The sequence below is a fragment of the Lolium perenne genome, chromosome 2 (genome assembly GCF_019359855.2).
Source record: "Lolium perenne isolate Kyuss_39 chromosome 2, Kyuss_2.0, whole genome shotgun sequence".
Taxonomy (NCBI): domain Eukaryota; kingdom Viridiplantae; phylum Streptophyta; class Magnoliopsida; order Poales; family Poaceae; genus Lolium; species Lolium perenne.
The window spans coordinates 296,100,668-296,116,062 of record NC_067245.2 but is presented as its reverse complement, the minus strand read 5'-3'; the positions used below and the strand labels follow the sequence as shown (position 1 = coordinate 296,116,062).

The window sequence follows — 15,395 nt, the reverse complement described above, 5'->3', positions numbered from 1 at the left end:
GCTTTGTTGATGCGAGCGAGCTCAGCGTTTTGTGCCTCAATCTGATCAAGCAATTCTCTTACTCGATCTTCTTGTTTTGCCAAAGCCTCACCTGAAAGTGAGTCACACATCTCTACCGCGGCCTTAGCAGCTTTTATTGTTTTATCCGGACTGTTGTACTTAGGTTTTTCTACCATGCTCAAAGATACCGACGCACTTTTACTGGAAAGAACTTCCCGGCGCAGATCCTGCTCTAGGTTGCGACCCTAAAGCCGATTTCCCGCTACTCTAGCATGGTTCGCGCTAACAGAAGCAAATCCATGGGCAGCGTTATACTCACGTAGGGTTAGGTTGAACTCTTGCTGGGCCTTGACGATGTTTGCTGCACCGAAGAGCAGCTTCTGCCGCTGCGCCTCCAGTTCAGCTTGAGCCGCGGCAGGGTCAATGTTCTGCGCGATGGGCGTAGCCTGCACGCTCATGGCCGCTTGGAGAGGTGTCTCTCGTGGCGCGGTAGATGTTCCGGCGACGACCTCGTCGCGCTCGGTTGGCGGTTTTGCCATGCGCGTGGACTTGGTCTTCCTAGCGCCTTCCACGACAGCTTCTTTGCCGGCGCCTCCTGCGCTAGCCATCTGATGCGGCCTAAGGCCACGTGGGTTGCCCGATCTCACGAATTGACCGAGGGAAAGGCGGGGGAGAGGAAGAACACGAAGAACACGGCGATGAACACGATGAACACACGCAAACACACACCAACCCGATACAATTCCGGTTTACTCCCGATAGCCCGAACCACTATCCCGATAGAATCTCTCAAGGGAGAGACACGCGGTAGAATCCCCGAGAGGAAGACCGGTATACGATCTATGGAGTCACACGTGTGAGAGACCGCGGTAGAATCACAAGTGCGAAAGATAAATCATATAAGGAGTGCCTTGTACAATAGATTTGGATAATCTAAGGAGGGGGTTTCCCTAATCCCAAAGGGATGGTGGAGGCATGAGCCTAGGTTCTCTCAAGTTCATTCCTTGTCGACCCTCGTACCTTGTCCTGTATCGCGTAGGTTCGGGTTGTCGGTCCACTTGGGGGATTCCGTGGCCATGGTGTAGCGTCGTCGTTAGGCGGGGCTACATCATCTCCCCCCCCTTGGGGAAGAGTCATCCTCGACTCTTGTTCCTCCTCATCTCCATGGTGTGGCGAGAGGTCCGAGAGGGTGAACGTCTTGCTCACCAAGTAGTTTGGAGTTTGTTTGTCGAAGAAGCGGTCGAAGAAGCACTTGGGGAAAAGCAACTTGCAAATGGAAAGCTTGTGGATGCCAATTTGGTGATCGGCGAACAAGAGGCTCTCAATCAAATACGAAGCATCAAGTCGTTTCTCCAAGAGGCATTTTGCAAAAATGGGAACCAAAAGAGTGTCGATGTATCCAAAATTTGGTGGGGCAAAAGTTTGTGCAAGTAAAGGTTTGCTTTGTAAAGTGTCAAAAATGTTGTGTGTAGCATTGTCCCACACAAATGGAACAATCAAAAGGCAAGTATCGGCGGCAAAATTTGGGGCAAAATTGTTATGTGCAATGGCAAAGCTATGGAGACTTCTAGCTTGGGAAAGTGTGGTTGGCGTGAGCCGAGTATGGGTATCCTCAAGTGTCAAAGAATCCATTGCAATTGCCAAAGATGAAATGAGAAATCCAAAGGAGAGCAACTTTGTGTGAGACATGTGGCACAAGATGCATAAGGTGTCTCTCACATGTATGACATGGTCCTTGAGATTGTCGGAATGTATGATGAAAGCATCAAGACATACAACAACCATTGTGCCAACAAGATGTGTCAAGCTATGTTGCATAAGAGGCAAAAGAGGTGACGATGAATTGGTCCAAACCGGAAGCTCGACAAGACAAGCCGGAAACACACGAGGGCGAAGGCGTTTGGGAACATACCCTTTGGCGTGAATCCCATGGGTTGGATCATGTAGCTCGTCCGTGTTGGGGTAGCTCTCAATTGCGCGTTTCGTGAGCTCATGCTCCATAGCGGTGGGAGTTGTCATTCGGGTACCTACACATGGAATGAGCAAAACAAAGAGCGTATGTGCATGGTAGAGGAACACATCATCCATCATGATGTTCCAAGACTTGTGCACATCACCATTAGTATCAAGCAAGATAGTATGAAATGCATGGCGATAGTGCAAATGGCATGAAGGTGCATGCGTGGCATGTGGGAACTCATGATCATCAAAAATGGAGAAGGCTATGGGGGGCATCTCATGGACAATGAAATAAGCATTCTTGCATACCAAGCATAAGAAAGAGCAATTGTTCACAATCTCGGATGCAACGATCATGGAGTAGTGCAAACATTTTGGGCAAAGCATGCGGAAGCTAATATCATCATTGTCATTGCAAGCAATACATGTGAAAGAGCAAGTAGGTAACATATTGCAAGCAATGGTAGGAAAATTGAAGCTCTCATAGCATGGCATGGTCATGGTATCACAAGCACTCAATTTCACATGATCAACAATGTTATCAAGCAAAGTATCACATGGGAAAGTGAAAGTAGCATGTGAAGTAGCAAATGGATCATCGATATCATGCATGCACTCATAAGTCATCATGTCCACTAGTGGGATCATGGCATCATCAACACCTATGTTGTTACCTTTGTAGGCCGACTCATTTGAAGTAGGTGTTGTGGAAGTAGGAGGATCCATGTGGTCGACATATCCATCTTGGAGCAAGCATGGTGAGATATCATCATCGTCATGCACCATGTACATCGTCTCCATGAGCGGGAACTCGTCCTCCGTGGAACCTAGTGCAACATAAGAAGACACAAACGAGGGAGAGGTTAATGTGTTAGCAAATGCGATGTCCTCCATGGACCTATCATCTACCTCTCTCAACTCACTTAGTGTATCACTCATGTCCTCCAAACGGAAGCACTCAAACTCACATATGGGGTGGGAGTCACTCAACTCACTATCACTCTCACTCAAGTGGGCTAGGTGGCTCTCATGCTCACATGGGATTGGTACCAACTCATCGATGAAGCATAGGGGAGTAGGCTCGACTTTCTCATCTCCATGCGCCTCCTTGGTTGAAGGGAAGTTCCCATGCTCAACCATCTCAACTCCATCGCCTCCCAAGTCGTCCTCTATCGGTGGCACCGTAGTGTTGTGGAGAACTAGGCTCGAATCCACATCATCCTTGCGATGGCCTTGGAGGTCTTCATCTTGAAGTGTGGGCGCCGTAGGCTTCTTGGTGGCTTGGGTTTGTAGCTCGTCGAAGTAGAGCGTCTTGGCGCTTGGCTTTGTGCATTGCCATGCCTCGTGACCCTTGGCCTTGCATACCTCACATAGGAGATTGGGACATTCCTGTGGAGGGTGGCCTTGTTGCTTGCACTTGTAGCATCGGAGTCCATAGGCATGTGACGAGGTAGAGGCCATTGTGGTGGTGGCACCAGAGGCGGAAGTCGCCTTATGAGGAAGGTATGCTCGATGTGCACTTGCCATCCTTGGAGTGGTAGGCGCCCTATCATTGTGTTTGTCGCCTTCATGTCGAGGCTCTCGTCTTCGTGCATCATCACCATGGCTTGAGTGGTGTCGTCGAAGACTCGTGGAAGATGTTGGTCGATGGCGATCATGAAGTGGCTTGTGGCGGCGAAGCTCATGTGGTGACGTATGTCGATGACGACCATGAGGTGGGCGTGGTCGACGACTATCATGAGATGGTGTGTGTCGATGACGGTCCTCGACACGCCTAGATGATTTCTCATGCGACTTGGCATGTTGCTTGTGGCGCCTTGTGGAGCTTGGAGAGGAGTGTCGATGACGATCATGTTGGGGACGCTCTTGATGCTCCATATGATGTACTTGATGTCGACGATCTTGTGCATAAGCACTCTCATGGTGGCGCCTTGTGGAGCTTGGAGAAGTGTGTCGATGACGCTCATGATGGGGATGCTCTTGATGATCCATATGATGGTGCCATTGTGGATGTCCTCCATCTTCATATGTAGCTCCATAGGCCAAGTAGGGGTATGTGGGAGCACCGGCGTTGTTCATGGTGAAGTTGAGGTTAGGCTCCACCATGGTGTCGATGCCGAAGGCGTGGCGTTGCTCTACCATGTCGTCCATGCTTGGTGAGCCATTGTCGATGTAGAGCTCGTCGAAGTCGTCCTCAAGATGGCGCTCCACCATGTCGTCCATGCTTGAGGAGCCATTGTCGATGTAGAGCTCCTCGATGTCGGTCATGTCGGTGATGCTTGGGGAGCCATGGTTGTTGTCGAGCTCCTCGATGTCGGACGTGCCAATGATGCTTGTGGAGCTATGGTCGGAGTAGAGCTCCACATGTTCCTCCACATCCGCGGTGCTTGAAGAGGTATCCTCCTCGAAGTGCTCCGTGTACTCCTCCGTATCTTCTTCTTCGCTATCCATGTTAGCACGACAAGATCTATATGGTGGGTGTTAGTGGAAGAACACTACCTCGCAACCTTACCGTGGTATGATAAGATCGGGGTGATCCAACAAAACCGAGAGTTAGAACAATTGTATCGGGTACTCACACAAAAACACACGCAAAAGCTAGCAAATATGGTGTTAGGTGAGTATGGTGGAAAGCCAAAAGACGAAATCCGAAATCAAGTATGTTGTTAAAAGTGGGCGAGGTCCAAAAATCCAAATGTCAATGTGAAGATCACTATAAACACGGAAAAGATATGGAACACACACACGAGATAAACGGGGTTAGTGCGACCAAGGAATGAGCGGAAAAGTGTAAGAAGCCCTTAAGCAAGGGTGCTCGATGTCACACTAACACAAGAAGAGATCAAAGCTTTGGTTGCAAACGAAGAGACAACAAGATTCACACGCGGCCTCTCTTCTCTTATCTCTCTTTGCTTAAAAGCTTTTTCTCTTTTGTATATGGTGGCACTTGCACTCGTTTGTATCTTTGGTGGCACTTGCACACTTTTGTATGTATGGGTGTATGGATGTATGGATGTATGGATGTATGGTGCTACTCGCACTCTTTTTGTGTTTTTGGGGCTTTTTCACGCACTATGTTAGCGTTAGCCTCGCTTTTGCTATCTTGCCACACGAGTGTTTGCTTGGATGCTTTACTCAACACGACACACACACCTCACAATGCGGGGCCACGTGCAATGTCTCGCAACACTCAATAAGCAATGCTCGATAGGATAGATCGCAAAAGAAGAGGGGTTACAAGGTGGGGAGCAAGTTATACCTAGATGAAAATGTTAGGCGGTGTCGAAACACACAACTTGCGATGACGGCGGTGGTGTCAAGAGTACGTTTGCAAGTTCGGGGTGCCGAGGATGTCGTCGCTTGCTTCGGAGCTGCGGGTTAGTTTCACAAACAAGGCACTCAAACCGGAACAAGCAAACACAGGTTAGGAGAAAAGTCGGGTCAAAGTAGCTTGGCGTCGATGGCGGTGGTATGCCGGTGGTGATATCGGTGAGCTTGCGGCGGCGGTGGTGGTGGTGGGGCAGCGGCGATGTTTGCTGGTGGTATGCCGATGATGGTATCGGTGAGCTTGCGGTGGCGGCGGTGGTGGTGGTGGTGTCGCGGCGGTGTTTACCGATGGTTTGGGGGGGTGGCGGTGTTTGCCGGTGAAGAAAGGGGGGTGGCGGTGCTTGCCGATGATTAAGGGGGGTGGTGGTGCTTGCCGGAGGTGGAGAGGAGTGGTGGTGGTCGGCGATGGTGGGGCGGACACGGTGGTGGTGGCCGGCTTGGGGGAGGAGGAGCGGTAGTGGAGGGTGGAGCCTCCACCCGGAGGTACCGCTCGTGCACGGGTGGAGCCTCCACTGGAGGTACCGCTCACTCTTTCTTCTTCCCTGGCAGCACGCGTGCCCACTCTTTCTCTCTCCTGTTCTTCCCAAAAGCCAACCAAATTGACCCAAAACTCGAAATTTGAAGAAATTTGTGGCTAGAAAGTGGGGGAAATAGTAGATCAACACAAGAGACACCAAATCCATGGACCAAAACCACTCAAAACGCAACAAAATCGCAGATCCATCAAAAGGCAAATTAGGGCTATTTTTTGGGGATTTTTTTTTGGGAAATTTTTCAGAGATGAAATTGGGTGGGTGGGGGGTCAAATTCGCGGAAACCAAAGGCTGCTGATACCATATGATGAGGTATCTCTGGCTCTGATTACCATATGATGCGGCCTAAGGCCACGTGGGTTGCCCGATCTCACGAATTGACCGAGGGAAAGGCGGGGGAGAGGAAGAACACGAAGAACACGGCGATGAACACGATGAACACACGCAAACACACACCAACCCGATACAATTCCGGTTTACTCCCGATAGCCCGAACCACTATCCCGATAGAATCTCTCAAGGGAGAGACACGCGGTAGAATCCCCGAGAGGAAGACCGGTATACGATCTATGGAGTCACACGTGTGAGAGACCGCGGTAGAATCACAAGTGCGAAAGATAAATCATATAAGGAGTGCCTTGTACAATAGATTTGGATAATCTAAGGAGGGGGTTTCCCTAATCCCAAAGGGATGGTGGAGGCATGAGCCTAGGTTCTCTCAAGTTCATTCCTTGTCGACCCTCGTACCTTGTCCTGTATCGCGTAGGTTCGGGTTGTCGGTCCACTTGGGGGATTCCGTGGCCATGGTGTAGCGTCGTCGTTAGGCGGGGCTACATCACCATCAGCACCTCCACGCTGTCGGCGACACGGTCAGAGCGCGGCCCACGAGTTGGTGAAGACCTTGGCGGATCCGGCGCCACCAGCACCGGGGAGGGGTATTGGCGCTCATTGATGATGCCGAGGTAGACGCGGTGGCTCCCGAACTCGATGATGCGGCCGTTCCGCGGGTAGCGGCCGTCGTTGGTGAAGCAATTGTGGTTTACCGATGAGCAAAGTTGCAATGTTGAAAGTTACATTGTTCGGAATTTTATTACTCTTAAAAATTTGAATTCAAAATTATTTTAATATTTTTGAGTGGTAACTACAAATCACAATTGTTCTTTTTAGCAGACGTAGGTTAAATAGCAATAGGCCAGGAGGGCCTAGGCGGGCTCGTGTGTCCGCCCTCGATCCTCCCTGCGGCTGCGGCGTTTTCCTGGCTTTATCCCGCGTCTTGAGGTGGCCTGGGGCAGCAGCTCCGGGTATGGCGGTGGTACTCGTCTTCTTTGTCGGACGCGGGCGGCCAGATTGGGGCTTTTCGTGGGGATCTTTTGATCTCATGTTCAGTCCCAACAACGAATTGGGGAGCGTAGCTGCCGGTGAAAACCGTGCCTGACCTTGGTCATGGCGGACGATGGCGATGTCACGCGCCGTTACTCTTGAAGGCATCATCGTCGCAGTCTACGGCTTCTTACTCGTGCTGCTCCGGGAGAAATCCTAGATCCGATCCCGGATCGAGCGATCGCGGCGTACGACGTCGTTCTCCCTCCTGGGGGCATCGTCTATGGAGAAGATGTAAGCTGGAGGGTCCTGAGGTGGAGCGGCATTTTTCTTTCGTGTTGAAGATAGCAAATCTCGGCGGCGTGGTGCAGCGGGGTAGCATCATCAGATACGTCATGTTCAACGTGCACAGGGTGGTGGAGCTGTCTAGCGTCATGGTGGCGTTGGTGGCAGGCCTCGCAAGGTCTTTGCATTGATCTCTCCTGGAGATGGGTATGCGGAAGACGGTGGCGGCGAGGACTCTTGGAGTGTGTATGATGGTACACGCCGAGGGTCTGCTGGGCCAGTTGTGCCACGTGCTCGCCATTGGGCGACTTATCGAGGCCTTCGGTTTTTTGATGATGCGCGTTGGTGTGATGTCAGGGTGTTGGCTCTGTTTATTTAACCCCCCCCCCCCCCCCCCCCCCAAATTGGTGATGTAGGATTAGCGAGTTGTCATTTGTTTTGGTGGTTTTGGTTCGATCTTTGTAATTTTTTTTGTAAGGTGTTGTGAATAATCTAATAAAAAACCGTGTGCATCCCTTGAATGCAGAACCTGGGATGATATTTCCCCCATTTCGAAAAAAAAAACCATGAGCATACTATATTAGTACTGACATATTTGGACTTGGAACAGTACACTGGTATCAATCTTGCCCATGCTACCTGACGGCATGGGACTGAAGTGGTGCCAAAGGTTCTGCTTATATGACTCTCAACTTTAGTGCTGCAGCATACCTGTACCCGCAGGCTTGCAGAAGAATGGAAGCTCAAAGATTCGGTCATGTTATGGGGATATCGTCCTTGGATAGAAACAAAAGTACTAGCTATAACTAGCTAGCCAGTCCATGAAACGCATGAAGAACGAATGCACATGCTGGCTTGAATAGTTGAAGAACGACTCTTCGGCCTCAGTCTCAGATGTAGATGCATGTGTCTTTTGAATTCCCGGCAATGTCATGTTGTGGTGCAGAAGAATGTCTCCTAATAACTCTCATCTAGTTCCTTTATGAAGACTGGATCCAGTGCCAAGATTAACACATGATTAAGCATTGCAATAACGCTAGCTATATGTACATACATCCGAAAACTCTGTTGGGCCGTTCACGTACCCAAGTAGCATGACATGAGCATAGCTCCTAGCTAGATGCAAGCAAGATCACAACTTTTTTTATTGAGGAAACAAACTAGAAAGTTGACTACATCACACTCAACGACCCTCCAGTGTGTACCATCTCCCTAGCAAGCAGATTGCTTTGGATCTCTTGATCAGTTTCTCATCAGGAGGACGCAGCAAGCTAGCTCAGCTCATCACTCCATAAAGTTGTAGGAGGAATTCCTCTCCGGGATCCAGCCACCATTGTGCCCAGTGCTGCTGCCTAGCCCTCCCCTCTGCTCCTGCAGGCATGCATTACACATGAATTTCTCTCACCGCTCAGTCATATGCATTGTGAGTAGTATTGTTTGACAGTTTAAGTACATGAAATCTAACAAACATGGATATACTACTACTAATTAAGATGGAGTACATAAATTACTCCAGTACATGCTACATACCGGGGTGTAGAGCTGCAGCTTTGGTGGCCTCAGGAAGTTCTGGGGCTGCTCGGAAGGGTGGAGGTTCTGCAGCTGGCTGAGGAAATCGGACTCGACGTTGGACTGCCGCTGCGGCGGGTTGGCGTGGGTGATCTGGAACGGCCGCGGCGGCTCCGAGGGGCGAGAGCTGGGAGGCATCTGCATCATCACTTGGGCAGCAGGATCGGTGGTGATGTAGTGCATATACTGCTGCAGCTCCGGAGGCACCACCGGCGCCATCCCCTTCCCCATCACCAGCATCTGAATGCGCATGTGTGTCCATGCAATTTGATCATGGAGATCTGAATTAACTTCGACAGGGCTAACACATGCACATGCACATGCCTACATGCATGATGAACCAAACCCGATCATGTGATTTGATGTGATGTGATTCGGTTTTTTAAGTACCTGGAGCTGCAGTTGAAGCGATTTCAGGTAGTCGATCGCCTCATCAAGCATCGACACCTTGTCCGTCTAAGTTGATCAATAATGAGACCACAGATCAGGGAAAGAAGAGCTCGGCAAGAGAGATCTACTAGCTACAAGATCCGAGATGAGGGGCTTGTTCATTACGTGGACCTTGGTGCAGTTTGGAAGCAGCTCTTGCAGTGCCTTGAGCTTCTCGTTGATCTTATCCCTTCGCCTCTACAAACACCTCAGCTAAAAATCTCAGGCATGAAATGCTAATTAATGGCATCTGCTGCGATGTGATCCATGGATTTGCATGAGAATCGACAGCACTTACCCTTTCTGAATAATTGTGGAAATCAGCAGATCTGCTTCTACGAGTAGGGGTACTTGTTGACATCCTCCTTTGAGCCCTGCCGTCTTCCATCAGTGATCTAGATGAACTCATATGATTCATGAGCAAGAACACAATAAGAAGGAAAGCTCAGGGGTAGGCAGACATACATACCGTTCTTCTCCTTGTGTCTTAGGTTCTCCTTGTTGTGGCTCTCCCTCCCGCCTTTCACACCTCCTTATGAACCGATGCTACCTATCTCGCAATGCTTAACTGGTCCAGCCCTAGTCTAGGCTGGAGACTAGAGAGTAGACGATGGGTTTTCTGAAGCTTTTTCCTGGGCTGGGGACCTGGCTGATAGATGGTCTCTCTTGGACGACCCTGCACCAACCTTTGGTCCTGGCCGGCATGGTATTTATGGCATCTGATTTCTATAAGCTTTTGCGTCATGGCGAGGACTGATCCAGTAGCTAGTGGAGAGTGAGCACACTGTGGGCGCCTAACAATCCCTTATCTTTTTCACCGGCCGTGTGGAATTTCTGGCCACCTTGGTCCGTCGGCATGGAGTAATTGTCAGCTGCCACCATGCACCGGAGTCTCTGCTCGATGGGATGTTTGCAATTTTGTAGGGCGCCCATCAGGTCAATCATATCTCCTATGACCTTGCTAGGGCATGGATCAAACTTGGCTTGCAATGCAAGGGTTCGTCAGCATGAGTTCTTTAGCATACCCGCCAGCTTGTGCAACATACCCGGAGAGATATGGGTGTCCTTCCTTCGCTGGATTTTAGTTATCAAGACATGGGTTTATGCGCAGCAAAAATAGATTTTAACTAACAGTGCGGGCATCCAGTGCCGTGGAAAAAAAAACGCTTCGGACCTAAGGCCCTGGCGACAGGGCGATTAGGGTTTTCTCGACTTCCGCCGCCGGCCACGTCCGGAGGAGGAGGGATCAAAGCTGCTGGGTGAGTTCTTTGATCGGTGGATCGGTTCTGGCAGGGGTTCTGGTTCCGTGTAGTCAAGTGCTGTTCATCGTCTGGTCTACACCTGCGCCATTGCTTGGTCGATCGGAAGTCATGGCGAGTCCGGCTAGTTCTGCAAATAGTGCAAGCGGATCGGGGAGCAAGAAGGAAGAAAGGATTGGTGATCTCATGCTGCGCTTGGGAATAGATGATGATGAATTTGATGATGTGGTCTTTGAAGAAGATGAATCAGCGCCCAAACAGGGGATGAAGTGGCTGGCTCTGGTTAAGGTACACACAGCAAACTCGTTCAGTCCTATTACTTTTGAGAACCATATGAGGAACGCTTGGTCCCCGGCACAGCGTATTGAATTTCATCATTTGGAGAACAATCTGTTTACGGTACAGTGTTTCTGCTTAGGGGATTGGATTAAAATTAAGGAAGGAGGGCCGTGGTTATTTAGGCAGAATGCAGTTTGTATTGAGGAGTACGATGGGCTGATGTCAACAGATCATATTGATCTTAATTTCTTTGAAGCATGGATCCAGATCCATAAACTACCTATTGGATATCATAATGAAGCTCTTATTAAAAATCTTACAAGGAAGATTGGACAAGTTACAAAGATTGAGACCAATGTTATGGGGATGGGGAATTTCATCCGAATCAGGGTTAAGCTGGATGTCAGGAAGGTTGTAGCACGGTTTGTTTCTATGGTGAGGGATGGGGTAAGGGAAATATACCATCTCCAGTATGAAAAAATTCCGAAATTCTGTGGTGCGTGTGGCTTTTTTGGACATTCCCATCTTGAGTGTGGTTCTGGTGAGCATGACGAAGCAAAATTGAAGTGGGGTGATTTTTTGATGGCCGAGTGGGACACTTGGCACGGTCGTGGACCGAGCTTTGCTAGGGGCAGCGGCCGTGGTGGTGGCAGACCTGGTCGTTCTGGTGAGGCACCGTTTGGAAGAGGACATGAGCAGAGGGGACGTGGTGGCCTGATGACGTCTTGGAGGCATAATGCTATTATTCCAGGAACACGTGGAGGAGACCCTGACCTTAATGACACGGCGACTAGCCCGGGGAAAGTAAATGGCATGGATATGGATAAAATGAATCTGACAAACCCACTTGCTAAGAGAGCTTTGGATCTTGATGGTAAAGAAGTAATGGGCGAAAAAACCAGTAATGTATTGGTGGATAATAGCATGGAAGGGATTGTGACTAATGATGGAGCCACTATAGATGAAAACCTCAATGCTTTGGCTGATAAGGACAGGAAGAAACGTACCAACAAGGATGGAGCTGACTCCCCTTCATTCGGATCGGCGGGTTCCCGAGAGGAACCTGTCCGGTCGCAATGAGGATATTAAGCTGGAACTGCCACGGGTTGGGCAATGCCGCGGAAGTTCGAGCGCTTCTTGATGTCTTGAAGCGTCAAAACCCAGATGTGGTGTTCTTGTCAGAGACCCACCTAGAAGTTTATCCGGCAGAATGTCTTAAGAGAAGAATTAAAATGGACTTCAAAATAGTCCAAGCTAGTGATGGAAGGCGTGGTGGTATTATCTTGTTCTGGAGGAAAGAAGTCATTATTCACCAAGTAAAGGCAGAACCGAATTTTATTGATGTGCGTATAGAGGATGGACCAAATAAAATTTGGAGATTTACAGGTATGTATGGTGAGTTTAAATGGGAGGAAAAATACAAAACATGGGATAGAATGAGATCTATACACCAGAATAATAATCTGCCTTGGGTTGTTATGGGAGATTTGAATGAAATCCTCTTTGATTATGAGAAGGAAGGTGGAAGACAAAGACCCCCAAGATATATTCAAGATTTTCATAGAGCTTTGGATGATTGTGACCTTTCTGATCTGGGATATGTGGGGGATATTTACACCTGGCATAGAGGTAATATGAGGTCTAGACTTGATAGAGCAGTAGGAAATCTGACTTGGAATCAAATGTACCTGGATGCGGCAGTGATCCATTTAGAATATAATCATTCAGATCACCGACCTCTCTTGCTTGACACGGAATATTATGCTGCTCAAAATCCGGTTCAGAATAAGGGGCAAAGGAACTTTGAAGCCAAATGGTTCCGTGAAGAAAACTTTGGAGAAATCGTGAAGGATGAATGGGAGGCGGCAGTGGGAGCCACGTCCCCGATCGACGTCCTCCAACGCCTGAAGACCATGCATAGCGGGCTTCATGCATGGGACCAGCGGGTCCTTCGGCGGCCCAAAAGGAGACTGAGAGAGGCCCAGCGGGATTTGGAAAATGTGATGAGAGGGCCGATTAACCAAGAAACTGACCGAAGGAAACATGAAATATCAAATCTAATTGAGAAGCTTTTGGAGCAAGAAGAAATCAAATGGAAGCAAAGATCGAGGGCAAACTGGTTACACCACGGAGATCGCAATACCTCTTATTTTCATAGTTATGCTACGGCTAGGAAGAGGAGAAATACTATAAAAAATTTGAAGGATGCCACTGGGGATTTCGTTGAAGGTAATGATCTAAATCCGGTTATTCTGAATTATTTCTCTAACCTGTTCTCCACGGAGAACAATATAGTGCAACCAGATTTCTTAGAAAAGATAATCCCAAAAGTAACACAGCAAATGAATGAGGAGTTGATTGCTCCGTTTACTGTGGAAGATGTGAAGAATGCAGCATTCTCCATTGGTGACCTCAAAGCTCCTGGCCCGGATGGGCTTCATGCCCTTTTCTACAAAAAATTCTGGCACTTGGTAGGTCATGATATCACTGTAGCTGTGCTGAAAGCTATTAATGATAAATCTATACCAGAGGGGTGGAATGAGACAGTGGTGGTTCTTATACCGAAAATTGACAATCCAGAAGAGGTCTCCCAATTTAGACCAATATCCTTATGCAATGTTGTGTATAAAATCATATCAAAAATGTTGGCCTCAAGATTGAAGAAAATTCTGCCTGAGATTATTTCCCCAACTCAGAGTGTGTTTGTCCCTGGAAGATTAATTACTGATAATGTGTTGGTGGCTTATGAATGTGTTCACAAGATCAAAAATAAAAGAGAAGGTAAAACTGGCCTATGTGCAGTCAAGCTAGACATGCACAAGGCATATGACAGAGTGGAATGGGAATTTTTGAGGAAAGTGATGATCAGACTGGGATTCCATCAAGACTGGGTGGATATGATCATGGCATGTGTGACCTCTGTTTCTTATGCAGTCCGGTTTAATTCCCAATTAACTGATTGTTTTATCCCAACCAGGGGTATTAGGCAAGGAGACCCATTGTCCCCTTATCTGTTCCTTCTTTGTGCGGAGGGATTATCAAGTTCGTTGTTGCATGTTGAAGAGATTGGTGGCATTGAAGGGGTTAAAGTGTGCAGGGGTGCACCATCAGTATCACACCTACTTTTTGCTGATGATTCTTTGATCCTCTTGAAAGCAGATTTAAACAATGCAATCTCCTTACAGCAAGTTCTTGAATCCTATTGTCCAAACTCGGGTCAGCTTATTAGTGTGGCAAAATCGAGCGTCTTCTTCAGCCCAAATACACATGTTGATGTCAGAATTCAAGTGTGCAACACACTAAATATTGATACGGAGGCTCTGTCTGATAAATATCTTGGCCTTCCTGCTCTACTTGGCATTGACAGAAGTGATTGTTTTTTACACCTGGTTGAGAGAGTGATCCAGCTGATTAAAGGATGGAAGGAGAAACAATTGTCCATTGGGGGTAAGGAAATCTTGATTAAAGCTGTGGCTCAATCTATATCTGTTTATGCTATGTCGGTTTTCCTTATTCCTAAGAAAGTTTGCAAAATGATTACGGATATAATATCACAATTCTGGTGGGGAGATGATGACCAAAGTAAAAAAGATGCACTGGTATTCGTGGTGGAAAATGTGCTTCCCGAAGAAGGAAGGAGGTATGGGTTTTAGGGATCTTCACTCTTTTAATCTAGCCATGTTATCAAAACAAGTTTGGAGGTTACTAGATGAACCAAATTCTTTATGTGCTAAAGTGTTGCGAGCTAAGTACTATCCGGATGGGGATGTTTTGAAGGCTGGGCCGAAAGTAGGTTCCTCCTTTACGTGGCAAAGTATAGTTGCTGGCATTCAGACATTTAAGAGGGGATGCATATGGCGAGTAGGGAACGGTGACAAAATTGATATTTGGCGGGATTGCTGGATCCCTTCAAGCCCAAACCGCAAGATACTCACTCCTCGCGGTGACTGTGTTCTTTCTAGAGTTGAGCAACTCATTGACCCTATCCTGGAGGTTTGGGACAGGGATCTTATTGAGAGTATATTCAATCCCCTTGATGCTTCCCGTATTCTGCAAATTCCCTTACACACACGGGGCTTTGATGATTTTATTTCATGGCATGGAACTAAGAATGGAATATTTTCCGTCAGGTCTGCTTATCACATTGAGTGGCGACATCAATTCAATGGCGTCACCTGCCGATCCCTCATCTCTGGGACATCACCTGAAAATCCTACTTGGAAGATCTTATGGAACCTAGCAGTTCCGGCCAAGGTGAAAATTTTCTGTTGGCGTATTATGCATGGTGTTATCCCTCTGAAGGCGATTCTGTTCAGCAGACATATTGGTAATTCGGCTAACTGCCCACTCTGTGACCAACATCCGGAAGACATTCTCCATATGGTGTTTAAATGTAATCGCTCAGTTTTAATTTGGGAAGCGCTGGGGATTACAG

At 48.2% G+C, this 15,395-nt stretch overlaps 1 protein-coding gene across 3 annotated transcripts; it reads right to left on the bottom strand.

The window, feature by feature from the left end:
* Window positions 1-8,373: 8,373 nt before the first annotated feature.
* LOC127330671 (uncharacterized) lies at window positions 8,374-10,393 on the bottom strand. Of its 3 annotated transcripts, none has more exons than XM_051356805.2 (6): window positions 9,892-10,393; window positions 9,721-9,796; window positions 9,549-9,620; window positions 9,384-9,449; window positions 8,955-9,233; window positions 8,374-8,795 (listed from the first exon to the last, which is right to left on the bottom strand). In XM_051356805.2, exons 2-6 carry the CDS (start codon window positions 9,781-9,783, stop codon window positions 8,709-8,711), a joined length of 567 nt encoding a protein of 188 aa, XP_051212765.1. In that variant the 5' UTR covers window positions 9,784-9,796; window positions 9,892-10,393; the 3' UTR covers window positions 8,374-8,708. The 3 variants fall into 3 exon arrangements, with proteins under 3 accessions (XP_051212765.1, XP_051212766.1, XP_051212764.1); XM_051356806.2 differs by having other exon boundaries at window positions 8,375-8,795; window positions 9,721-9,817; window positions 9,892-10,389; XM_051356804.2 differs by having other exon boundaries at window positions 8,376-8,795; window positions 9,555-9,620; window positions 9,721-9,817; window positions 9,892-10,380.
* Window positions 10,394-15,395: the final 5,002 nt, after the last annotated feature.